This window comes from Polypterus senegalus, chromosome 17, assembly GCF_016835505.1.
Source record: "Polypterus senegalus isolate Bchr_013 chromosome 17, ASM1683550v1, whole genome shotgun sequence".
In the NCBI taxonomy this organism is placed as follows: Eukaryota; Metazoa; Chordata; class Cladistia; order Polypteriformes; family Polypteridae; genus Polypterus; species Polypterus senegalus.
The window spans coordinates 32,098,803-32,124,932 of NC_053170.1; the positions used below are offsets into that span (position 1 = coordinate 32,098,803).

General features: G+C 34.9%; 1 protein-coding gene across 1 annotated transcript in view; it reads right to left on the bottom strand.

The window, feature by feature from the left end:
- Positions 1–26,130, bottom strand: part of LOC120517478 (prolyl endopeptidase-like) — a 31,926-nt gene that overhangs the window by 75 nt on the left and 5,721 nt on the right. The window contains exons 4-15 of the mRNA XM_039739823.1: positions 25,881–26,011; positions 20,428–20,637; positions 17,990–18,111; positions 15,545–15,650; positions 14,588–14,779; positions 11,431–11,628; positions 10,569–10,672; positions 8,146–8,282; positions 5,553–5,647; positions 4,820–4,951; positions 4,278–4,434; positions 1–2,045 (exon numbers count right to left, since the gene is read on the bottom strand). The exon at positions 1–2,045 is cut by the window's left edge and continues 75 nt beyond it. Of these exons, the coding sequence (XP_039595757.1) occupies positions 1,757–2,045; positions 4,278–4,434; positions 4,820–4,951; positions 5,553–5,647; positions 8,146–8,282; positions 10,569–10,672; positions 11,431–11,628; positions 14,588–14,779; positions 15,545–15,650; positions 17,990–18,111; positions 20,428–20,637; positions 25,881–26,011 (1,873 nt within the window). The 3' untranslated portion in view covers positions 1–1,756. The remainder of the gene's footprint in view (positions 2,046–4,277; positions 4,435–4,819; positions 4,952–5,552; positions 5,648–8,145; positions 8,283–10,568; positions 10,673–11,430; positions 11,629–14,587; positions 14,780–15,544; positions 15,651–17,989; positions 18,112–20,427; positions 20,638–25,880; positions 26,012–26,130) is intronic.

A 26,130-nucleotide genomic window follows, 5' to 3' on the forward strand; every position in this document is an offset into this window, starting at 1 on the left:
TACAGGGACAAAACAATCCTGCAGGCCTTCTGGGGTCAAAGTCTCTAAGTAACTGAAGGGAACTTTCCCATCTCAACCTCAACACACACCCTTTTTGATCAACTCCAGAATGTTTCTGACACTTCCCGGCCTATGTAAATGCCACCAATTCAACCACTGTCCACCTTTCCTTCCAATTTCAAGTTCAATGGCCTCCTGGATGAAGTACCTTTTAAGCCCTAGCCTGTAAGTACTTTCATGGCCACTTCTAATTCCCTCAGAAATGTTTCTTGATCGCAGACTAGCCTGTTCCTTGGTGAGGGTCACCACATTAGAATTCCTGCAAGTGGAACCTGCTGTTTCAGACAAACCATAAGAGTCTCATCGCAATATGTAACAGGGTCCTGGCACCAATGACGTCATCCTGTTGCCACCACTTTATATTTTACTGTATATACTGTTATATTTTAATACACCAAGTTAAAAAACTTTGTTTTCATCCATAATCAGTATTATTTTAGACAGAGACATGCATGTGTCAGTTCCAGTCACCCTACTGGTTTATGTTGATTGGTATTTAACACTTATACTTACGGTTTAACATATTTGATGTTTATCAATAACTGATAAGAAGTAAGATAATTTACCAAATAAAATTCAAGAGTCAAATTAAAGGTAAGCGGACAAAGATAACGTGACTATATACACCTTCAGAAACCAAGGGTTTTTATCTTCTTAACATGACAGCATTAGAGTCATTGATGCAACTGCAAACCATCTCTCTTATCATTTTCCAAGATGGCTTGTATTAGATGTTTCTGACCAAATGGCATTTTGCCATACGGCCAGAAAGTTACATTTTCCACTCTCCTCCCCACACCACATTTCAAAAAATGAATTAACTATAAATTTTACATCATACTGGAATATTCTACAAGAAAAATTGATGCCAGCAGTCCAAAAGCTAAAACTAAACTAGAAATGGATCACATAACATCACTGGCACAAAAATTCAAAACTCAGGATTTCAAAGGTCAGGTCAATAAAGGAAGTAAATAAACTTCACACATGTGCAATTATAAAAAATGTTACTGGGCATTTAAAAACTACATAATATTCTCAGAAACACTTATTTTGTCAAAAGTTGAATGTCACAGTTGTGATTCTAGTTGGTACAGAGATGTTTATAAGAAGTAATTTCTTTACCATAGCACATATATATTTTATTTTATTTAACTGTATAAACTGTTAAGTTAAATCACTAATATCAGTATGAATATTTATGGCTTTTCATACAAATGGGACATTTTTCATTCCAATTTTGTCGTTGGAAAGAACTGTCTGTTCTGACACATACAGTGTTACTATCAACTTCAGTGAAACACTAAAATGAAACAGGATTAGCAGAAAAATCATCTCAATAAATTAATTTAACTCAACTACTTTACAATCTGTTTTATTACAAAATCACCACCTATTGAGAAATTAATTAAAACAGCCATTTCAACCATTCATAATCTGAAATAGAATAAGTAATGAATAAAATCCCTGTAAGACACTGTGTCTTGGCACAGAATACAGAAAAATAATTAATTTTATGTATTGTTATACCCTTACCAGATCCAAATCTTTGCCACTATCTTTCTCCAGTTGAGATATTTTTTATGATACTTCTCTGCATTTTTTCATTTACTGGATGTTTGTCTGGTACTTAACAAGTAAAATTCAGCAGGGCAACAGCAGATTATCGTTTCCAAATATATATATGAATTAATTTTCAATCTCTCCAGGAAAGCCCCAAAGTTTCTGCAATAAAAGAGAAAATATGCGACTCTTCCTCGATAACCTTAGCAGTAGGTTTGCCCGCACCATGTCCACTCTTTGTATCAATTCTGATCAGCAGAGGTTTTTTCTGCTCCGGATGACTGCCAACATAGTGTTGCAAAGTGGCAATGTATTTAAGGGAGTGCAAAGGGACAACACGATCATCATGATCTGCAGTCAAGAGGAGCATCGCTGGGTATGGGGCATGAGGAGTCTTGGGGATGTTGTGTAATGGAGAGTACCTGCATAAAAACAAATGAAACTGATGAACTTATCAGAAGAATACTGAGTTCAAAGTAGTCCCAGTTAGTTAAATACAGGGTGGGTGCACCTCTAGCATAGCCTTCAAGTACTTGCCATGATGGACGAAAAGCCAGGCTTGTCTGGGCATATTTTGGCACGTTGACTTGTAAGGCACGACCAGCTGCTTGCATCCAATGTGGAATATGGATTAGGATGAGCCAACAATGAAACAGGCAAAATGTGTGTGTAAAATAGGTGAACCATGGGCAAAATGCAAGCAAAAGAAAGGTCTAAGTGGGGAGCTCCAGCTGGCTCTTGACAGTCCCTCACTTTACCAAATTAATTTAGCAGAAATATGGCACTGCCTTCAGTGTAAGAGCATAAACTGATAAATACACATTTGGTTTAGTTTGTATTTCAACAAAACAGATATATGAAAACTGCCAGTTTCAGCAGAAAACACATACAGGGTGGTCCAGATCTAATTATGTAGATCCAGATCGTCTGGATGACTTTGATTTATGTGGGGACGATTCCAGTTCGGCGCAAAGACGATTCTTCATGTCGTCGGTTCGTACACTTCTCGATGGTCCGGGATTTTTCGGGTGATTTTCTATGTAATAAACTTAAGTTATAGTGTAATGAAAATTGCGTAATTAGATCTGGACCACCCTATAGTAATGTGCCTTGCAGCATGACACCCAATACAACGTGCCCAGTGGCATGTAATGTAACGTGCTATTGAATGTGCCGTGGCGTGCCATATTGAACGTACTGAATGTGTTAAGTAAAACATACAGAAGTAACTCATCTTCAAGTATAGAAAACAACTGAAGTTTAACAAGAAAAAGTTTAAAGAAGAAGTATCTCTTCTTTTTTGCATTTTATTCTGTGTGTGTAACATCTTTTTTCTCTATTTTTGTGTGAACTATTTGCTTTGAATTTTCACTAAACCTTTTATAAAACAAACTTTATTGGACTGAGAAGTTTCTTTCATGCTTGATCCTGCCTTGCCAACTTAGCAGATACAGAGCAATCCTCTAAGCATTGGAGAAGCTTTGCTTGTTAGTTTATAGTTTAGTATTGTTTAGTAGAGGACTGTTTTATGTGCATAAAGTTTTGATTATGTACAACTTAAGTGTTAAGAAGTTTCTCAGTTTAGACATGTGCTAATGTCAGTGAGTAATGCCGGCCTTTAAGTGTGATGTAGCAGAAAATGACATTTTTATCATTGTTTAACACTTTTAGTTTATAGGTTACTTCAAACAATTTATGTTGGACTATTTTGGAGAATCTCTCTTTATAATTTGTACTTGTGTGGGGCACCTCCTCATCTCTAGACAGCTTGGCTCATTGTCACTAACACCTGCCAAATCAGTACACAACTTTGGGGTGATGACCGATGAGCAGCTATCTTCCTCTGACCAAATTTCAACTTTCCTTCATTCACAGAGATTGATTCTGTATAACATCTGCAAAGTCAGACCTTAATTGACCGAGTAAGTAATACAATATGTGGTCCAGTCTTCGGTTTTGTCAAATCTGGATCATTGCAACTCAATACAGAAGGAAGTGTGTGAGCTATCAAGCCACTGAAGATGGTCAAAAATAAAGTGACCTGTCTTGTATTCAGCCAGCCAAGATGGGCACATTTAACTTCTCTCTTCAGGTCGCTACATTGGCTCACTGCAGCAGGATGTATTAAGTTCAAATTCTTGATGATTGCCTACAGAGTAGTCAATGCGTCAGCACCTGTGTATATGGAGACATTGGTGAGCTTCTATGCTCCTTCTTGCCCACTCAGATCTGCTAGTGAACACTGTCTGGTGATGCTATGTTTGCATGGTATCAAATCTCAATCCAGACTCTTTTCATTTGTTGCTCCTGTCCTTAGAATTTCTGTCAAATTGTCAATGGACGTTTTTGCTCTATGTATACCTTGACATTTTTTTGTTATGTTAGCTTTATAACTCTTTGCTTGTGGTGAGACATTTCATTTTTTTCAGCCAAAAAATGTCATGCCATTTTTTAATAATGGCAAGATTGCAAGCTAATTCTGTATAATTTTCATATAGAAGGTACATTTCTTGTGATGTAAACAAACTAAAAGCCACTAAAGATTAAAGGCCTTCAGTGACAATCATGTTAACTTGAACCACTTAGAAAGCACTCCCTAATAGTTAACAGCCATTTTGTATTCTATGTTTCCTTACTCTTTGTTAAAAACTTACTTGATTAGCCATTCAAATTGCTCCTTGTTTTCAGAACACCCATAGTCCGTAGTCCAAGCGTGGCCAATGGTGAATTTGTGAAACTTAAGCATGTCCATTACTCCAACTTCTGCTACAGCACAGCCGTAAAGTTCTGGTTTTTGGTTTACACAGGCAGCTTTAATAAATCATGTTAGAATCATTAATAGTACATTAGTGTAGTGTAGTTTAATTTCATACATTTCATAATATAGACATATACATACACACACATAATTACATACATATATATTTTTTTCTGACAGTAAATTGTTGTCATAGGTTACTCCAAATTTTTTAAAATAACAGCAGTTTATTCTTCCAATGATACCTTTTATTAACTGTCTATTAATGCTAATTTTCTATCAAAAAGTCATTTTTATATTTAACAGCAGTATTTCATACTGGAACAATATCTTTTAATAACATAAAATGTCAAAATACTGAAATAATTGTAATAGTAATAGTGAATAATAGTGACAGTAAAATATAGTGTTCAAATTTTAAAGGCTTATATTTCTTACCAACTAGGAGTCCTCCATTTGATGCTCCATTAATGGCAAGCTTACTTGGTGTTGTATAGCCTTGACTGATTAAATACTCGGCAGCACACTGGAAGTCATCAAAACAGTTCTGTTTATTGCCAAGACATCCAGCTATTAAAACAATTAGTAATATTTGTTATCATCAGACACTCAAATACTTCTACTCAAAATGATACATTTGATTCATATAGTTATTAAAGTAGACATGGTTGGACATTCTCTATTTTTTTTTTTTTTTACTATAGTTGGAAAGTAGTGAAAAGTCTAGCAAAATAACACCTTTTGTTGGCTATGGAGCACAAAAAGAAGAAGATATACCTTAGAGAATGAAGGCTGGGGGGCTGTCAAGAGGCAGGGGCTGTTAAAGCCCATTATGACACTACTTGTGCGATTTTGAGCTATACAAAAATAAATTGTATTGTATTGTATTGTATAATCCTCTCTGCATTTAACAACAGCTTCTCACCAGGCATAGTGGAAATGCAATTACAAAGATGCCAAACAAATGGCTGCATAAAAAATAAGACTTGTTGCATGAATTCCACACAAGCACCTTGAGGTAAAGGTGCTACACCATGCAACACTTTTTAGAACATAACACATTTGATCTATATTAAAACAGTATTCTTTTCTGAGATTTTAATCTCGAGAAAGTGCCTTCAAACAGAAATTTCAATTATTTTAAATTGTAAAAGATTAAGCCATACATTACCTTTGTGCCACGTTTGACCGTACTCTCCCCCTCCTCGAATATTAGCTATGGCCAGAATTCCATTGAGATGTCTCACAAACAACAGATTAGCAACACTACAAACCAGAAAAAGAAATTAAACTATCAAAAATTGCACAAAAAAAATCTCTTTTTTTCTGTTGGTATCAAAAAACAATGTACAGTAATTGTGGTGGATTTTGCAGATACCAGAAAACTTGAACTTCAATATTCTAGCACTATTTTGCCTCACACATTTCTCTTTTCTGTAGGAAGATGAATAATAATAGTATAAATGTACATATTCAGGTCATACTTATGGCTGCTTTGAAGTTTTTCATTATTTTAATCAGTACTTGAAGTGTGGCGGGCAAACCATGACATTTCAACAAAGACAGAGAACCTTCCCACAATTATGTTAAGCACCTATTTAATAGAGATCAGAGAAAAATAATTTCAGCCACTTAATTACAACATCTGTCCATCTACTTTCTTACACACTCGGGTCAGTTTATGATCTGAATTAAAACCCTGTGCTTATTCCAGCAATAGTAGCCACAACCCTACACATTATCCCTGCTCATCTCATGACAAATTCACACACACTGGACCGATTCAATTTGAATATATTTTTCATGCTCAAACAAGAAAGTACAACTGGTAGTTCTGGGGCAAATTAAGAGAAAGCATTGGAAGAGCTGAGATAAACACATGTGATCATCTAATGTGTGATGTGGAAAACCTGAATTCAATAAAACGTACACACTCCAAGTATACACACAGACTTAGAACCATGTTGGGTATTATGGCTAAACCAGGGAGTAAAGCTTTGTATTTTATACACAAAATATTTATTTTGATATACCATAAAGCAGGGATATTCACTCAAGGTCCTGAAGGGCCATAGTGGTTGCAATGTTTTGTTCCAACCAGTTTCCAAATTAGAGCTTAGTATTTAGCTGTGTTGTTTTTCAGCACCTTCAGTCATCCAATACAAATCCTAAATACATTGTAGAGTTTTCTTTTCTGAGAACATTACCCATATTATCGAGAACTGGAATTCAACAGTTGATCACATATTTCTGGTAGCTTCCAGGTATAAACAGTAATGGTAAAAGCTGTTAACTTCTGTATGCAATTGGACAATAAAATTGCCAATATCATTTATCAAAAAAAAAAAAAAAATATCAACATCATAAAATCTAAAGGGCTGCTGTAATGCTTGCAGTTCACTGCAGCTTAAGTGTCACAAGTGCTCATAATTCAGCTAGAACTTGCAGTTGTGTGCTCAATAAAATAAATTTAAAACAGGTTATGTATAAACATAATAAAAAAGTTACGGAACAGAATTTTGCCAATTAAATTTAATATATAAAGAAGAAAGTATATAAATAAAATGCCGATATTTGTTGTGTAATAATATAAAGGCACTTCAATGATAAGCGTACTACCAATTTATCTATAAGGAATAACTGACAACACAAACTGCATATTACTATTTTTCATGTACTGCATTTATTTTATATATCTTCTTTTTCAGGTTGTATTAGGTTAACCTGTAACACATGTGTAACCTAAAATTACAACTCACAGATTTTAAAGTGAGGGTGTCTGTACTGCTTCTGTTTTGCAAGCAGTTCTTGCCACAAGATGTCAGTGAAGCTTTTTCCTACTTTAGAATAAAATGCATGCATTGGACTTATACCATCTCCACCTCGTGGATGAAAAAAATATTGCAGAGTTGCATCAGTAAAAAAAAGAAAACCTCAGCAACAGAACAAGCACCATGCAGAATGATATTGCTTGCTAAGTCAATTTAAACGCAAATGCATATGAATCCCAGGGCTGATTTTACATGCCTTATCTTATCCAATGATCGTATGTCCTTTACTCATATATAGAAGAAGAACAGCAAATTCCAACTTGTATTAACTATGTACGTGAAATACTTATGTAGCACTCTCTACCCTTTCAATATCTGTTTATGTTCAGAGTTCACAAATCAACAAAAGAAGTGTAGCTTCTTCACCTATGCACGTCATTTTCAGTCAGGATAAACGGGGTACTGTATATGCAAAACATAGCACTAAACTCAGAAATGAGCATAGCTAGAAAATGGTTCACTAGTGAATGGTTGTTGGAGTGTGAAGTAACTAACATTAGTGTATAATAAGCTGCTTGACATTAACAGAAGAGGTTCTCTTTTCAGAGGTAGTTAATATCCAAAGCACAGCATTCACCAAATGCATAAAAATAAACATAATTTTCTTTCAAGTCAAATTTGATTCAACTTGTGCCCTTCTCCCAAATTCTGATCTGCTGTTTATGGAGGTCTTACAATTAACTGACACCATGTCCATGACTATTTCCTGTCATGCATCCTATGCTTCCAGAATAAACTCCTGCCCCATACAATCCTGAATTAGATTAAGTGGGCTAAAAATGTTATGTTATACTTTGTAAGGATTATTTACTGTTTGTTAATAGTGACGCCCTTCAGTTTTTGCCTAACATAGCATTCATAACAGAAATTCTACTTTTACAATTAAGTCAAATTTCGAAGAAGTTATTGCAGAATATTTTACGAGATACTGACTTGTATGAAGGTTGAATGGAATGGTTAAAGCCTCCATAGCCATACAGAAATACTGGGTGAGATCCATCCATCTTGAGTCCTTTGGCATGTACTAAGAACATTGGGATTTTTGTTCCATCTTTGCTTGGATAAAACACCTGGAAAACAAGGATATCAAAAGAGTTACATTATTTCAATGCTGTCCAGTTTAGATGGAAACATGCAGACTGATAAATATTTCTTGCTGATAATTGCCTATGATTTTTTTTCTTTAGAGAGTTGTGGCAATATTTTGAGAACCTCTTGGTAAGCAAGTCTTTCAAATACTTGGTTGTTTCTTTCTACCTACACAAAATATAATAGGAACCATATGACTCATCTGCTCAAAGACAGGCAAGGGTGGCATATTTTCTTTTCAAAGAAAAGGCAATGCCAAAGTCTTATTTGTATAGTGTATTTATAAAGTAACACTATTATATGGGGATATTTGTTAACTCTGCGTCAAATGATCATTCGCATCTAAATGAGTTCCACTTTTGTTCACAATGGCATTTTCCAGAATTGGTTTATTTAACAATAATCCAGTAACAAATACATGTGTTTGGGACATTGTGAACATACAATTGGATTATTTCTCCTGTGGATTATGTGGCACAATTTATGTGACATTTTTTATGAACGTTGTGATATTGTTATACGCTGTTTAGCATTGGTCACCATACACTGCATAAAAACATGAAATCACAAAGTTTACTTAGCCACCACTACAAACTACAAAGGGTAAGTAATACATTAAAAATATACAATATTAGGCTGGTGTATTCCTTTAACTGTCTTAATTCTAGGCTCGTCACTGTACAGAGACAACTTTTCATCTTACTGTGAAATGTCCAACCTCTGTGAATGTTAGTTCATGCTCAGCACTGCTTTTCCTTAACTTTATTTCCAACTTCAAGTTTGTTAACTACTGTACCTCAGCCACCTGAAATGCAAGACAAATTAAGCTGTATTTGCTGGAACTTGCTACAGCTAAATTTCTTGAGTAGTAAATCCAGCAGTCTGTAGTCTTTGTTCTGTGAGGCGCATAAAGTTCAGTGCTTGGAATTTTTTTTCCCTCAAATGGTACCATTAGCATACTCAGGGATTAAAGGAAGGAAAATTTCTGAACTTGAAAATCTATATAGAAGGTTGTTAACAATACAATACATTAATTTCAATAACCAAAAGAAAACGATTTTGTGCAAAGTCTTATCACAAATTTCAGGTGGTGAACACATTCAATGAGCATACTTCAAATGCTTCCTTTTGCAATGACAAATTTTAGCTGATTATGTACTATAGATTTAAAAAAGATGCTACTTGAACAGTACTGTAAAATACTGCTATATATTAGGGTGGCATCTAGGGTGTGAATCATACACCCAGGTGCATTTTATATTTAGTTATCACTTTGTCTGTATTGATTTTCCTCTGGGTATTTTGGTTCTTCTCTCACCCGTAGCTCTAATTTGTCTCTGTGTGAATGTGTATATGTAAATGAGTGTGACCAGCAATTGACTGGTGCCCTGTCCAAGATTTCTTCGTTGTGACTGAAGCTATTATGACAGGCTCCAGACTCCAGGACCCTGAACTAAATTAAGAGGATTTAAATTAGGTGGCACCCCTTCATAGTTCAGGAAGACCGAGTCTGAACTGTATTCTGGCTCTGTCTGACTAGATTTGGCAGTTTTTCACAGTTCTATATTAGTTTATCTCCAGGTATCCTGGTTCTCCTCCGCCACTCCAACGAAAAACTTGTTAGGCTAAATAGTGACTTTGATCACCTCCAGTGCAAGTGTGTTTGTGTGTGCCCTGTCTAGGTCCAAGTTTTGTCTTTTGTCTGCTGTTTCTGGGCTAGGCTCTGGAACTTCACAACCTTGAACTGAACTATGAGAATCTGAAAAGTGAATGATGGGTGAATTGATACTATGTATTAAAACTTAACTTTTATTTTTATAGATGCTTTCTGTTTTTTTTATTTCCTTGCATTTTTGATTGATATTGTATATTTTTGTACTTTGCTGTTATACTTTTTTTTACTAATATGTACTTTGTAAAGTGTCTGTTGCACCGTCTTAAATTTTAAAAGATATAATCTCTGCTTATGGATGGTAGGCTAAAATACTGAAAGAACTAACTACTGCTTGAACTGATTGAGAAAATCGGAAATTACACCTTTTTCTAGTTAAAGCTCAATTTTCTGCCTGGTACTCAAATTTAACTTTAAAATGCAAGTTCATTATTATGGGCGCAGAGTGGACAAGCATGTAGTTCAGAAAAGTAAACAAAACAATAAATACATTTTACCTACAGTCTGATACTATTTTGAAACAGAATGATTTTACTTGTGACAAAACTATTGATAATGTAAAGTTTTCCTTTGTTCCTTCACAGGGTGAATGTACCTGAATGGTCTGGTAGTCAGCAGGGTTGATTCCCTTAATTGGTACCTCTTTAAACACTGTAGGCTCCAGAATGTCAGATGTCAGATCACAGTGAAAGATAATTCCTAAAAGAAAGAAAAAAAAGCACAACTACAGGTATCAGTAATAATATACACATAATTACAAAGCTTTAGGCAAAGGAGGATCGAGTCAGACACTAATTAGGTGGCCATTGGTTTTATTTTTAACATCAGATGTAATACAGATGGATTATTTTGGTCTCACAGCTGTTTGCTCAAGTAGCTCATATGACTTTGTTGACATATTACTTGTTTAATATTAACAGTTTTACTCCTAGTCTTAACTGTATACACATAAATTGTTAAGACTTACTCAAATTGCTGGGCTTTAACACAATGTTCCTTACAACATTCTATGATTTTTTATTTTTCTTTTGCTACTTAACACTCTCATGTGTTGATAGCTTTAAGTTTACCGAATATACATATACAACCCGCTGAATCCGAACACAGGGTCACAGGGGTCTGCTGGAGCCAATCCCAGCCAACACAGGGCACAAGGCAGGAACCAATCCCGGGCAGGGTGCCAACCCACCGCAGGACACACATAAACACTCCCACACACCAAGCCCAATTTAGAATCGCCAATCCACCTAGCCTGCATGTCTTTGGACTGTGGGAGGAAGCCGGAGCGCCCTGAGGAAACCCACGCAGACACGGGGAGAACATGCAAACTCCACGCAGGGAGGACCCAGGAAGCGAACCCAGGTCTCCTAACTGTGAGGCAGCAGCGCTACCACTGCGCCACGTGAATATACAGGGTCTTCTATTTCTTTAATCATATACAAGTTTAGTTAAATTACCTGGAGTGGTAAATGATGTAAATTTGTAGAAGAAATCTGTGTGCTTCTTTTTGCAGCTGATTCCAGAGATAGTACCCACATCCAAAGGCAAGTTCTTCAGAAACTTTCCAGTTTTAAGGTCATATAAATGGAGGACATCCTTAACATCATGCATGTAGTCCACAAGAAGGAAATTGTTATTTACACAAGCTGCAAAATCTGTTAAAATTAAAAAATGACATTTTGGGTCAGATTTTTTTACGGTCTGCTTCATGCACATTTTCTCTAAAAAAATGTCTGTTGTGTTTGTTCAAAAGCATGACTCAATATGGGAAAATCACTGTGTTTATTTATTTGACACCAAACTATCTAGAATAAAGGCAGTAAAAATTCTGATTTATAGTTAGCAAATGTCTACACACAGGTTTACTGTATATAGTTTATACTTTTAGCAATCCATTCACGTTCAACAATGTTGCAAATATGAACTACAGAACACAAAAACTTAAAGGATAGTTTCAGTATTTTTTAAGTTTCTAAGTATTTTTTTCATATTTGTGGCATATTGTCCCTTGCACTGGCAACTTGTATTGTTAAACAAAACATTATTTATAAGCTATAAAGAAAGAAAAGTTGTAAACATCACCAAATATGTAAAACTCAGAAGCAGAAAAGGTTTACATTAAAGAAGAAACGTGGAAGTGTCTCATTTTTATCATAAATTCTTGGTACTATCTTTCCAGTGTTAAGGATACACTTGTCTTTATTTTTCTATTCACATTGACTGTTGTTGGTATCACTCTTACATAAACAACAGCCAGCATGACAACAACATGGTGCAAAACAGTGATCTAAATTGAAATGTGGGAATAAATAAATTAATAAATATTTTTTCCATCAACCCTTTACAATGATTTTTGAAGCAATGACTTATGGCATGCAGGATATATATAAACTATACACTGTTTGGGTGTGAGAGGCAAACTGGAGAATTTAGGAAAATTCCGACACAAACACTGGAGAATATGCCAGCTTTGAGGCATCAGTAGTTAGCAATGCAGTGCTGTAGCTAACCTGATTAATAAAAACACTTACTGTAAGAGCCATTTTCCTAGTTCTATTACATGTATGAATATTTATTAGATGATAATGCATAAAATATGGGAGGTTCCTAAAACCCCCGTGAATAGAATTGAGTTGGTATTTTCCTGTCATTTCTTAACAGTTATGAGTAAACAATGTTCTTTAGTAAGTGTTTAGCCTTGCCTTGTGTAACGTACAGAGGCATTCGGTTTTTTAACCGTGTCCTTGTACGTCTTCTTGTTTGAGCTCACGCTCGTGCTTATGCACGTGATCGTGCCTGGGCGCATGTCTATGTGCCAATGGCCTAAGGGCCTTTTGAGTGTGAAGTAACTCGTAAAATAAAAGAGATTTGAACCGTATGTTTGAAGCATACAGAAGAAGAAATAAATAACCTTTAAGTATAGAAATAACCAAAGCTTCATAAGAAACATTAAGTTTATAGAAGATACATTTTTCCTTTTTTGCCTTTATTCTTTGTGTGTAACTATATTTCTTTTTATTCTTGTATGGATTGTTTGCCTTTAACTTTCACTAAATATTTTTAAAACAAACTTTTGGACTGAGAGATTTCTTTGACACCCGTGCCTGACTTCGCCTTATACAAAGGCGGCTACACTTACTCTAAAAAAAGAGTCAGATTGCTCCTTCTGGCTTCAATTGCTTCTTCCAGTTTTCCACTTGTGTGTGAAAAAGTGAGCTTGACCCCAAGCATGGGTAAATTTTCCAGTGCAGTAGCAGTAAGTCCTACACTATTCAATAATTTTTTTTTTGTCCTTGGTCGACATTGTTTCCCATTGCTCACTAGTGTAACACCAATCACCAGTTGTTCTGAGACTCTAAGTAGCTACAGGCTGTAAACTCCCTTCTCTCTGTTGCTCTAATTCTCTCTGTTCCTTTTTTCTCTCACTGATTCCTGCTGGCCCTCACCAGTATATTCTGGCTCATACAAATAATGTTAAACATTTCATCATCTTCTGAGTTGTATTAGAGCTCATTTGTCTATATTATGTGTCTTTATGTTATGTGTCATGGATTCTTCGTTGTCCTGTGTTCTATGTAGTACCATGGTCCTGGAGGAACGTTGTTTCATTTCACTGTATACTGTACTACTGTATATGGATGAAATGACAATAAATACTCTAAAATTAAAACAGTCAAATTAAAACAGTATAGCCTAAGAACTTATATTTCTAATGACAACTGCAGCTGCACTATTCACAAAATGAGCTATAAGAAACCAAACCCCTCACGGTAAAAGGTTGTTTGAAAGAGACAGATATACTTTTTTTTTTTTTTTATATATAAATCGTGGAGTTTCACAAAAGTATTTTTTTTTTAATGGATATAAATATGTATGAATATGTACTTACTCAATATATTAAAATCTCAACACATGAATTGATAATCAGAAACTTTCCTGAGTTTGTCCCTTAAGAACACATGTACCATCTGCACTGATAGACACATGGAATACTAACTAGATGTATTCAATATAATTAAAAACAAAACCTTCTTACACTCAAATTCCACAAAACGTGTCTCACCCAAAAACATATATAATGAACCACAGGTGACTGTAATCCTGCATAAAGTTATTTTTCACTTTTGACAATCATTCAGCAAGAAATAGGAATAAATACATATATGTAGTGTTTGTGACTTCATTGGAATGCTGGGATCATCAGAAAACCTTTTGCACTCCCATCTTGTGAAGGACTGTCAGAATAAGCCTTAGATGTTTTCCTCTAAGCATTATATATTTAAACAGTGAAGTCAGAATGACCTTTTTTGCAAACTCAAGCAGTCAGAGTCAAAGGAAAAATAAAAATCTCCATTTATTTCTAAGAATTCTGTTATACAGTATCTATGTTTTAATATTTTAGAACCCCTCTTTTTGTGGTCCAAAGGAATTAAGGTAATTCGAAGTCTTAATTGACTGTGATATTTTTCCTCCTCCTGAACCAACTTTGATAAGGACATATTACTTTCCTAAATTTCATTTCAGAGTACAGTATATACACAGTAATGAATACTTTGTTGTGGAGCAGCTCCAGTCCACTTTTTTTCCTATTGAAATTGGAAAAAAACTCCTTACCCAGCACATCCTTCTCATGTTCTGGTATCAGAGTGATCCAATTTGATGGCTCTGGTTTGTGCACATTAATATTGATGAGTCGATAACGGGGAGACAACAGATTAGTACGGAAAGTAAAAATGTTGTCCTCGTTAGTGATGTAAGAGTACTGAGCATCAAAATTGTCAATCAACTTCACCCATGGAAGAATACCTTCAAAAATAAAAAGAGAAAATACTTAAAAGCTAAAAAGTGGTTATTTGAGATTTTTTTGTAATTTTTTCTTTAGAGGTATATTATGATTAAAGCAAGTGCCAAGAAAAACTTTTACCCCGATGGAACTTTGCAATATTGGGTTTTTAGCCAACAAGAATTACATATTAAAATAGTATACTATATTGAATTTGTTTCAGGGGGTCTTAGAAAAACATTAGCCTTGTTTTTAAATCTTTTAGCCTATGTGATAACATTTTACTTTGTTGTGCATTAAGATTATTCTATAAATACTTTTATTCAAAGTGACTTACAAATTATACATGCATGGTGAAAAATTCTGAAGCAACCACATCCTACTGTATACCAATTTGTCTTATTTTAAGTCAGTTTGCATGTTGCACCTTTGTCCACAAAGGTTTTCTGTGGGCACACTCCTCTTGTTCTATATCAAAACGATATGCCACCTTAAACTGGCCTAGTATGACTGAATGTGAGTGTGTGCATAAATGTGCCAACCAGCACTAGTTCCTGCCTTGAAACCGATGCTGTCAAGATGAGCTATAGCTTCCTATAATCCAGTAGTGGACAATGTGGATTCATAAAACGTACTGCAGTGGTGTGGACAACAGTAAAGGGACAAGTTTGAAATATGACTTATTCTTATAAGGAGAACCATTGCAGATATATTATCATTTTTCAAAGACACAGATTCAAACTGTGCTGTGACTTTCCCAATAATTGTCCAAAGACCTCTGCACATACCAGTAATGCCATTTGGCAGCTGCTGCAGATCACAATACCAAAGACGATTGACTGGCTCACAACCCTCTCGAATAGACAAGACAACATACCTTCCATCATCAGATACCTACCAAAAAAATGAATAGGGTCTTTAATATTAAAAATACAAAAAAAAATTATTTGAAAAAAGCATAAGTAGTTTCATGGGTTGGACAGGGTAATAATGAAACCTCACCTATTATCATTTTGATATTGTTCTGAAAGATAATTGTGATAAGATGATTTTATCATAATTTTAAATCTTTAACTCCAAAGTAGAAACCTCTATACAATGGTAAATTATTGACAAATAAGAAAGAACATTTAAAGCCGATGTCACTTTATAAGAGTTGTAGTTGTCGAGTACGTAAGACATGCCAACTGTAGTTGCTGATTCTTGTCATCGGACTATGTCAATTTACATGACTGAAAATCGCCAGCAATGTCACATTTACTAACTGCATGCTGACCTTCCAGCACAGTCGTGCATCCCTTTTTTGTGATAGCTAATAATGAGCTGCCCAATGAATCCATATTGTCTCCAACAGGCAGACATTACAGCTCCTGATTTTTTTCCCTTATTCTATTCAATTGTGATATGTGAATACACAAAATCAGACACACAAGATTCTCTTCTGTTTGTGAAGTGCAAAACACCCACATTCCTAATTCCTTGTTGCTGCATTATATGAATTATACTTTTGAAATGAGCATTCACTAGTTGTCAGCTCTCAGGTGCAAAGAGCCCCACCCCTACGACTAATGGCAAAATCAAACCTAGAAATATACTGTGCAGAATTCATCTACGTTTCTACCTGCTTAACCAAGTTCAAGTCTGCAAGGGGACAAAACTCTCAATTGTAAGCTCTTTAAACTACCTTTGTTGGGAGCGAGAGGTAAGTTAACATTGTTGGATGCTGCTACTCCTTTATTTGTTTTAATTAGACTTTATGCTTACCTATATATTGTATTTTATTCTATTCACTCTGTTGGTTTTAGACCTGTTCTACTAGTGATGTTCTATCTGCCACAGAAAGAACCCTAATTTTCAAGGAAGATGTTTAATTTATTAAAGCTACATGCTGATAAAGCCAAATGCTTCTTATTGGTACTCCAAGCATTCTGAGGAAAAATCAAAGTGAGGAATAAGGAGCGAGACTACACTTTTATTTGAATCCCATATTTAAGAACATTACTAGGGCAGTTTTCTTTTATTTAAGTAACTTTTCCAAGCCCTGGAAATTTCTAACTGTTACAGTGTGGTTGAAACTCTTACTCATGCTTTTATCATATCCCATCTGGACTACTGCAGTGCTGTTCAGCATGGTGCTTCTTCATAGAGAATTAAGACACTGCCAGAATTCTCAGCTAGAGTACTAGACATTGGGGACATTTTGCTCCCAACCTCAACAACTTCATTGGCTCCCAATTAAATTTCAGATACAATATAAGATTCTTCTGCTTATTTTTAAGTCCTTCAGTTGTATATGCCTTCACATTATCTGTGCTGTTCTGAGTCCCTTCCTCCAAGCTTTGCACTATGAGTGACCAAGCATTTGGTGTAGGTGGTCCAAAAATTCAGCAATGATTTACCTTTTAACTTGCAGTCATCTACAGCTATAACTTCTTTTAAGGTATAGCTAGAAACATATCTTTTCAAGGAAGCGTTGTCATTGCTTTAACTGTTATTTTTATGCTATTTCCTGTCTTGTTATATACATATGTTTACTTTTATGGTTTTGTATATTTATGTTTGTAACTATTTATACATAAACTATTTATATATATATTTATACATATACTATTTATATATATATATATATATATATATGGTCACAAGCGGTTGGGGGTGGAGCCCAGTCGGGATGCCTGAGGGGACCGGAGGAGGGCTGGTGCCTCCTCCCGACCACAAGGAGGCGACCGCCTTGGTTTTGTTGGTGGCCTCGGGTAGGGGGCTTGGAAGCCCAACCCTGCAGTGATCAGAAAAAAAGGAATGTGTGGTTTTTGCACTAACACGGAGAAGAGAAGCTTTTTGTCTTACATGTTGTGTTTTATGTAGCAAGACAGAATGTAGAAAAGAAGAAAAAGGGCAGAGATTAAAGATGAACCCACCATACCGATTAACCATTCCAATAGCACAAGCTCTGTCAGGTAAAACATTAACTAACTGGAGAAAAGCACAACTCTGCTGAAAGTCTGCATGCGATCTCTAAATGTGGCATGCTCATGGATTTTCAGTCATTTAAACAGACATAGTCTAGAAATGTGATCAGCACCTGCAGTCAGCAAATCTGACATAACCCATGACATGAAGTCCTGTAATGTAACATTGGCTTAACCACTGCACAGACTTTGCATTGTAACAGGGCAGAATACAATGATAAGCCTATTACAATAGTAAAATACAGAACACAACATATTGTTTACCTCTGCACTACTACACCATTTGGGATGATCGGGAAATTCTGCAACAAGAATGTCCTCTGACTGGCTGGTACCAATTACATGATAGTAAAGCTTCTGATTAATGTTAGTGGCAGTTTCTGTGCCTGTTCAGCAAAGAAAGTGGAAGAGCAAAAATATTAAAAAAGGTACATTAAATAAAATATCTTATTGGTCACACAATCTCTAGACTCTTCTATAAGATATTATTGCATCTTTTGTTTCCTTTCTTTTCTTTCCATTCCTAGATGCTTCTGGTCTGATTGGAAATAAATGTATTCTCAGAAATGTTTCTATTTTCAGATGTTTTGCATTTTGCTGAGTTGCTGGTCATTTGGGTTTATACGTGGCAGTGACTGTGATAATGATATGAATTCAATAAAGTCTATTTCATTCAAATCAAACAGATTTCATTCATTAAGCTAATTCCACCAAAGGTGACAGTGGTTAGCATAGCTCACAAAGGGAAGGGTCTGTTCATACTTTTACCAAAATAAATTTATGAATAAAACTCAAAATTTGCAAGGAACACTAACTGGAACAATACAGCATAAAAAATAGTATTTGTTTATCAGTATTCTGCAGCTCATCAAACTGAATGTTACAAAATCTTAAACATAAAAGCATCCATAACATGTTCAGCCTTGCAACATGGACTTGAAATTAAACTTTATTGCCAAGCAATATAGTCGCTAGGAATTACTCTTGGTGTTACATCCATACAACTAACAAGGTACATAGAATTAAACAACACAGTATACAGTACATGACACCATGACAACATTACATACAGTAAACATAGATATGTAAAATAATATTGGAATAATAGAATTGCACTCCCACCCAGAAATATACTAGGTAAGTCCTATACAAAATAAACATGGAACAAATATAATTAATACTGAATGGAGGAGAATAGAAATCAGGACAAAGATTGAATCAGAGACGATGCTTTCACCTTTGTAATTCTAAGCCATACACTTTTTAATTTATTATTGATATAGGATAATGTATAGTAAAAGAGTGAGCACTGTATAGAACAAAATGTTTCACTGGCTTGATTTAACATATTATGAAAAACATGTTATTTTTTATTATTTATGAAAAGGCATTACAGAAATTCTTACTTTCTTACTCTAATCATGTTCACTAACCCATATACACTCATCATAATTTCTAGGGGATTTGAATCACATTCGGACTTGAGCATTTCAAATCAGTCTTACATTAAGATAGTAAAGCTACATGACTCTTCTCTTTGTTCATTCTTTACCTGTTCACATTTTCTTGGTGAAAAGACACTATTTAAGCTGAATCTTTATTTAGCCAAGTCTGCCACATGGGTTTTGGTTGTGCCACTGCCTACTGTCTCAAAAGAATGTTATTAATTTTGTAACATGCTAGACAATCGAGTTTTTATTGTGCATTTATTTTTAAATGTCCTGAAAGTTCTCGTTTTTTATACTATCCTCAGGATGATAACAATGTATGTATCTACATTTTGTAGCATCTTCTCTTTGTTGCAACCAATTAACAATAACAAGTCACGACTTTAAAGACAAATAAAAATGAACAATTTTTCATTAATACAATCTGTTTCATATAAAATCAACTTATCAGTTTAAATTTGATTGTTAATCTTCAACATTATACCAACATTTATAAGATATAAAACCAAAACTAAGAAAATATGGTATGGTATGGTAATTTTGTTTGGATATGTTGGAATTATGGTCTTGTTAGGTCTATTCTTGAGGCTTTGCCATCATTCATGCTCAGCTTACACTTTAAAGGAACCATTTTTTGCTTTTATATTTTATTGGCAATTTTTAAACTGCACATTTTCAGATCTATATTTTTTGCATATTGAATTTTTATCTACTATATGTTATCTTATTACACTGAATTCTACACTTCATTACTCTGTAAAGTACCTTAGGATCTTGCACTCTAGGAAAGGCACTATGTAAAGTAACGTTTGATGGATATTAACAGTATCTTCCCCGGTGATATACTGTAAATTAGTGCAGTCCTTCTTCCTTATTTGACCACATTATGGGTTAACACTCTTATAATTGCTTATAAACATCAAAATACTGTTCCATAACTATTAGTCATGAGTAGTATTTTACATGTGCCGTTAGTACAACAGTTTCTATTCGTTTTGTTCTAATCAAGTCATCAGATCAAAAGTAACATTTCACTTTACCACCAAATTTTTATTACTATTTAATTTAATATTGTTTTTTGTATCAGTATACTATATATATATATGTGTGTGTGAATTTCCCCTTGGGATTAATAAAGTATCTATCTATAAATCAAATTAATGATATATTAGCAAACTTTAAATGTAAGCATTATAAAACAAAATTAACATTAAACAAGTTTGAAACTATTCTTTATATTGTCTTTTAACATACCATCAGCTTTGCTGTCATTCTTGGGGTAACAGTTGTAGAAAATTCCTTTGCTGTCATGGGTCCAGGCCAGGCAGCTAAATTTAACCCGTTCTAGTGTCTCTGGGAAATCCTTTTGTTCTTCAACAGTCTTAAATTTGATTGTAACCCAGTCTGAACCACTTTCACTTAGTCCATAGGCAAAGTATTTGCAGTCTTCAGAAACACGTGCCACTGCAAGAGGGTACAAATGACTGCTACTTAAGATCAGGTCATGGAACAATAGTATATGTACATTTTAAGATAAAAGACATCCCTTTTGTATTAATGCTGTACACAAAATATATATAGCACCCATAAATATATCATTCTGTCGGGTAATTAAAAATTAAAATGGGATTCATTGTATATGTTACAATGATGATTATACAGTAGTAACTATTCCTCAAAAGGCATTACTTTATTCTGTGCTGGCTTAAATATCATCTAAACCTCTGAACCAATACAATACCCACTGAAGGACTGATGAATTGTCACTGAGGGGGTTACTGAAGACATCTATGTAAATTAGGGCTGCCACAAATAATTATTTTGTAAACGTTTAATCAGTCGACTGCTTCATCGATTCATCTAATGACAAATTTCGTCCAAATAATTCAACTTGGCATATGAATGCTGTATGCGAATATTTATTGAATAATTTTATATATGGAATTTTAAAACATCGGGAAATGAAAAAACACAAAATAACTCCAACAAGAAGACAAACAAAGAAAACATTGTTAACAATAAAATATATTTGATTAATAATGGACTTAACATAACTTCATGTCAGCAGTCTGACTTGAAGCAAGACCAAAAAAATAGGTGTTTAGGTCCTTTTAGACCTCAGTATTACAATGGAGAAACGTTAACATGTCCACATGCTTAGCTAAAGTCGTCTCTCTTCTTTGTAACTATATTTCCAGCAGCTGAAAACATGCATTTGGAAGCAGTAGATGTGGCAGGTACACACACCTACAATTTTCCCAGAATAGCCAATGTAGGAAACCTAGCCTTATTATCTTTCCACCACTGCAGTGGGATTTTACTTTTGGGAAGAGGATGCACTTCAAAGTAGGTTAGACTCTCCAATCTCACTATTTGGATGACTGTGCTTTTTTGTGCATTTTCTGCACATCCATTATCACTATCATGTGATTCTGAGTCAGACTCTAGTAATGAGTCCTGTAAAGTCTTCTCCTCCTTAGCATGATCTGGATTTCTGATCTCATTGGTGAACTGTTGCTGCTTTTCCTCCTCCCTCATTCCCTTCTTTACTTCCAGTGCAAGGGCTTGCACTTTCATCTGCACTTTTAATCCTTCTTCTGGAGACAGAAATTTGAGCTTATGAAATCAGGGGTCAATTACATTTATGTTTGCAGCATCACCTCTAAATCTCCAGCTTCCATCTTTTGATAATTTTCTTATAACTATCATCTGGAATGCCTACACAGGAGTGGTGTCAAAAGTTGCATTCTGTGTAGACTGATGAGTGCAGGTAGAGCAGAGATTGTCACATATGATTCACTAGTCAGATATACAGTGGCACACTCAAACGGTTTAAGAGCTTGTTCTAGTTCCTCAAGCAGGCTCTACTGTTCACCTTTAAGATCTAGGAAATGCTTTCCTTTCTGTGTCACTTTCTGGGTCTGAAAGAGCTGCCGTAACTGGCCACCTCTGCTCCAACAAGTGACTGATCATGTAATGTGCTGCTCTAACACTAACATCTTGAATTAGTTTGTGTTGAGGGGTGCCAAATTGGTTTTGTTTGGTCTTGAGCCTGGAGCTGGCGAGTTCACTCTTCTTGAAATGCTCTACCAGGTATCTAGCAGCTCCAGTTGTTTTCATGATGTGGGGATTCTTCAAGGCTTGACTCACTACACTTTGTAAAGTGTGACCAGCACAGCATATTGAAGATATCCCATGCCTCTCTTCCAAAACACTAAGCGCTGCCACCAAATTAGAAGTGTTACCATGCACCCCAGCCATAATTTTGTCTGTACGTATCCCAAACATTTCAGCTGCTCTTTCAATCCAGTTTGCAATATTTTTAGCAGTATGTCATTCTTCAAGAGGTACAGTCATCAAACTACAGCTGCAAAGTTCCCAATTGTAATTAATGAAATGGCAGGTAATGCCTAGATATGCCTCTGAAGTAATACTTGTCCATGCAACACTGCTGTTGGAAGATGTGAGCGCGATTTTGACTATCAGGAATGTTCTCATATTTCTTTTCCATCATGCCAGTGAAGCAGGTGCTTTTGGGGAGAACATACCCACATTGGAAATTTTTAATCATAGCCCAGAATCCCTCATCCTCCACCATTGCCAGACCTCTCATGACATTAATTAGCATGTTGAGCACGCTACTTATCAGAGCTGCTTCAACCTGTGGTGTGCAAGTATTGTTCTATAGGAGGAAGTCATCTAAGGAACTCTGTTTTTTTTTACTAAGAGAGGGGAGATACATTTGTGAAAGGTATATTTAGAACTGTACATGATTTTTCAAGAATAAATGTGTTTTCTTTCCTAGCTTGAATATAATTTAAGTAAATGATCACACATATTTGTGTATGTAAATCCACTCTAAGACTCATTACACATGTATTTTTATAAAATCCATCTTAAATTGTGATAGATGTTATTCATAGACATTTTAAATATAGCTACTGAGCATATTTGGCATAAAGTGACTTAATAAAGTTTGTAAAAGTATAAATGATATTGCAGGAGATGGGCAACTCTTATCTCTTGAAGAGAAGACTGAGATAAAATCGATATGCAATACTTTTGTAGCCACAGAGAATTAAATAATTACAAGTTAAACTTTTCAGTAACAAGTTTTGCACTGACGATTTTGGTATTGTGCTGTGCTGTGTTGCAAATATGCAATGACTGCACAAATGGATTTTTTTTATTATTCCCCTGGCTTATTATTGCCATCATCACATTTAAACATTTGGTTATTATTTTGGCCAATTGTTTACAAGCAAAGTGTGTTTATTGTTTCTTTGCAGAGCTGTTCTGGGCTTCTGCTTTTTCTTTTTGCCAGTTTGTATCAAATGAATTATAAAAACATTTGTTCATTTTAAATTTGGTGTTAGTCAGCAATTTTTCCCTTTTTCAAAAGCAACTTACTACATATTTTAATCAGTAGGTCACCTTGTAAGTTTAATATGTGCATTAAAAATCCATCAAAATCCTGTGCAAGAGGTTGATGAATTCACTCAGGGTATTTTGTAGCATAAGAACTGTTCCATGTTTCAGATATAGGAAGGGAAATGAAGAAGTAGAAGACAAACTTAACACTGCAAAACACTTCATAAGTGGCTTTCAGTATTAAATGTTGCTCTTTCATCAGCCTGTCTGCATCAAGATATGAGAGAATATGTAAAGAGAACAGAACCATATCACTTTGGACATGATTACTTTCATACCTTTTTATGTTAAAAACGGGATTTTGCAGAGTTGTACTGTCTGTGCATTTAGCAATCTAAACTGGAGCAAGAACTTTGTTACTTCTCCAAACAGCCAGCTTCCTAGCAGCAACTCCATTGTGGGATGGGCGCCATGTGCCACAAACTCTCTTTCAGTTTGGAGCAACTGTAGTAGATTAAAAAAAAAAATCTTCCTGAGTCAGCCTAAGCCATGACCAAAGAAAATTTCAAAAATAACACTTTTCTTGTTTGTATCGGATGTTTTTGCTACTCAAATTTGACTGTCAATAGGTAGTTTTCTTTTGGATCCATGAGACAATAGTTAAAGAATAGCCTAGCCAGTGCATTATTGTACTGTAACATTGCTTTACTTCAGTACATTCTTGAGTGATAATGAAGGCAAATGCGTTTAACAGACCATTTATCTGTTTTATCCATAGAAATACTGTGGCTGTAACTTTCCTCCCAACACTAATCATTACTAGTATAAATTTCTCAAGTTCACCAGCCTCATAACACTAAAAGAACTATTGTCGAATGGCTAAGCAAGTGTAAGTGGGCTACTTATGGTATTACTGTCTTGTCCAGTGTTATACTTCCAGCATTATTCCTTTTCAAGTGTTCATGCCATGAAACATCATCTGTTTTTGCATAATAAACAATCAACCATTTTCTCAGATTTCCGGGTGAAATACTCCCACACAGAGGAGGATTTTGGCTTTGACCGATGTTTGCAGGAACCTTCTTCTGCTGAATGTGATGCAGGTGCCGGCGTTCAACATGGAGGGTGCGAGGGTTTTTTTCGGGAGGTACAATTAGTTGATTAAGAAAATACGATTCAATTACTTTTTTTTTAGTCGAGTGCATCAATTAATCATGGCAGCCTTGATGTGTATTATTTTGATCTTCTAAACAAGCTAAAATTACATACACTGTGGGCTAAAGCACTGTTTTCCTATAGGAACACCTCTATTAGCAAAGAACAGGTACAGCATCAAAGTATACAATTTAATTACTAAGAAAGGTATAGCAAAGCGACATCCATAAGACATAATAAACCTTGTAATTAATCAGACTTTGCTGATCATATTCTATAAAAACACACATGAATTTTATGAAACATACAAATTTACACAGCACCTTTTCAACTGACTTTTAGACAAATGAAGATAAAGTACAAATATATTCAGAAAGCAGCTTAGGACTATGGCATGTTACATGTTGGCAAAGTAACAAACTTTTTCTTGCACGAGATCTCATCTAGTCAGTTTCAGATATGAATTACATCAGTTATTAATACATGTGATGTTAATACATGGCATAAAAATTATTACTGCTTCAAAATGAATCTTGTTTTGTAATTTTTCTAGACTGTTATCAATGTTCGCTTGACTGTTGGTTTTACTTGTGTCCTAAACAATTGGTTTCTGTTGTAAAATGACATTAAAAAATGAGTTCTGCCTTTTGAAGTAATAAAAAGCAAATTTAACACAATCTTTACTGATGTAAATTTTAGAGTTAATGTTGGACTCTTTTTTTTCTTAGTAATGTTTTATTATTTTACATAATACAACTAATATTATAAGAAGATCAATCAGTATGACATGAATGTGGCTCATCCAAATACTAATCAGTATGTTTGGCAATTACATATATTATCCTTTGCTTAAAAATATAGATGATTAGCAAGATCGTAAAGCTGATTGTAAACTATTAATGTGGAAGGCAGAAATCTGGCTCAGTGAAATAATTTTTTGGTCAATTGCAAGAGGCAGGACTATTATCAGTATTTTGATGTGACTGAATCCTACCTCTTCTATTTTATGGGGGTATACTGTTATTCTTTTTCACTTTTAAGTCACCACTTATATATTTGGATTTCAATCCTGCAATATATGCCACCTCCTGTTACTTTCTAAATGTATTTATTTTTACTAGAGCTGACACAGCGAAATAAAATAAACATTATTATAAAGCTTTATTCTCAAATAAACTTACTGCATAAAGCAATAGTTCCATCTTCAGATAGTAAGTTTGGGTCAAAGAAAATTCTGGATTCGCCTTCTAAAGAGTCTTGAATGTACAGGACACTCTGATTCTGCAATCCCTTGTTATAAAAGTAAAAGAACCTGCAAAGAAAAGAAAAATATATATACACATATATAGATATATACGGTACATATACATATACACACACACACATATATATAGATACATATATACACACACACATATATATATACAGTAG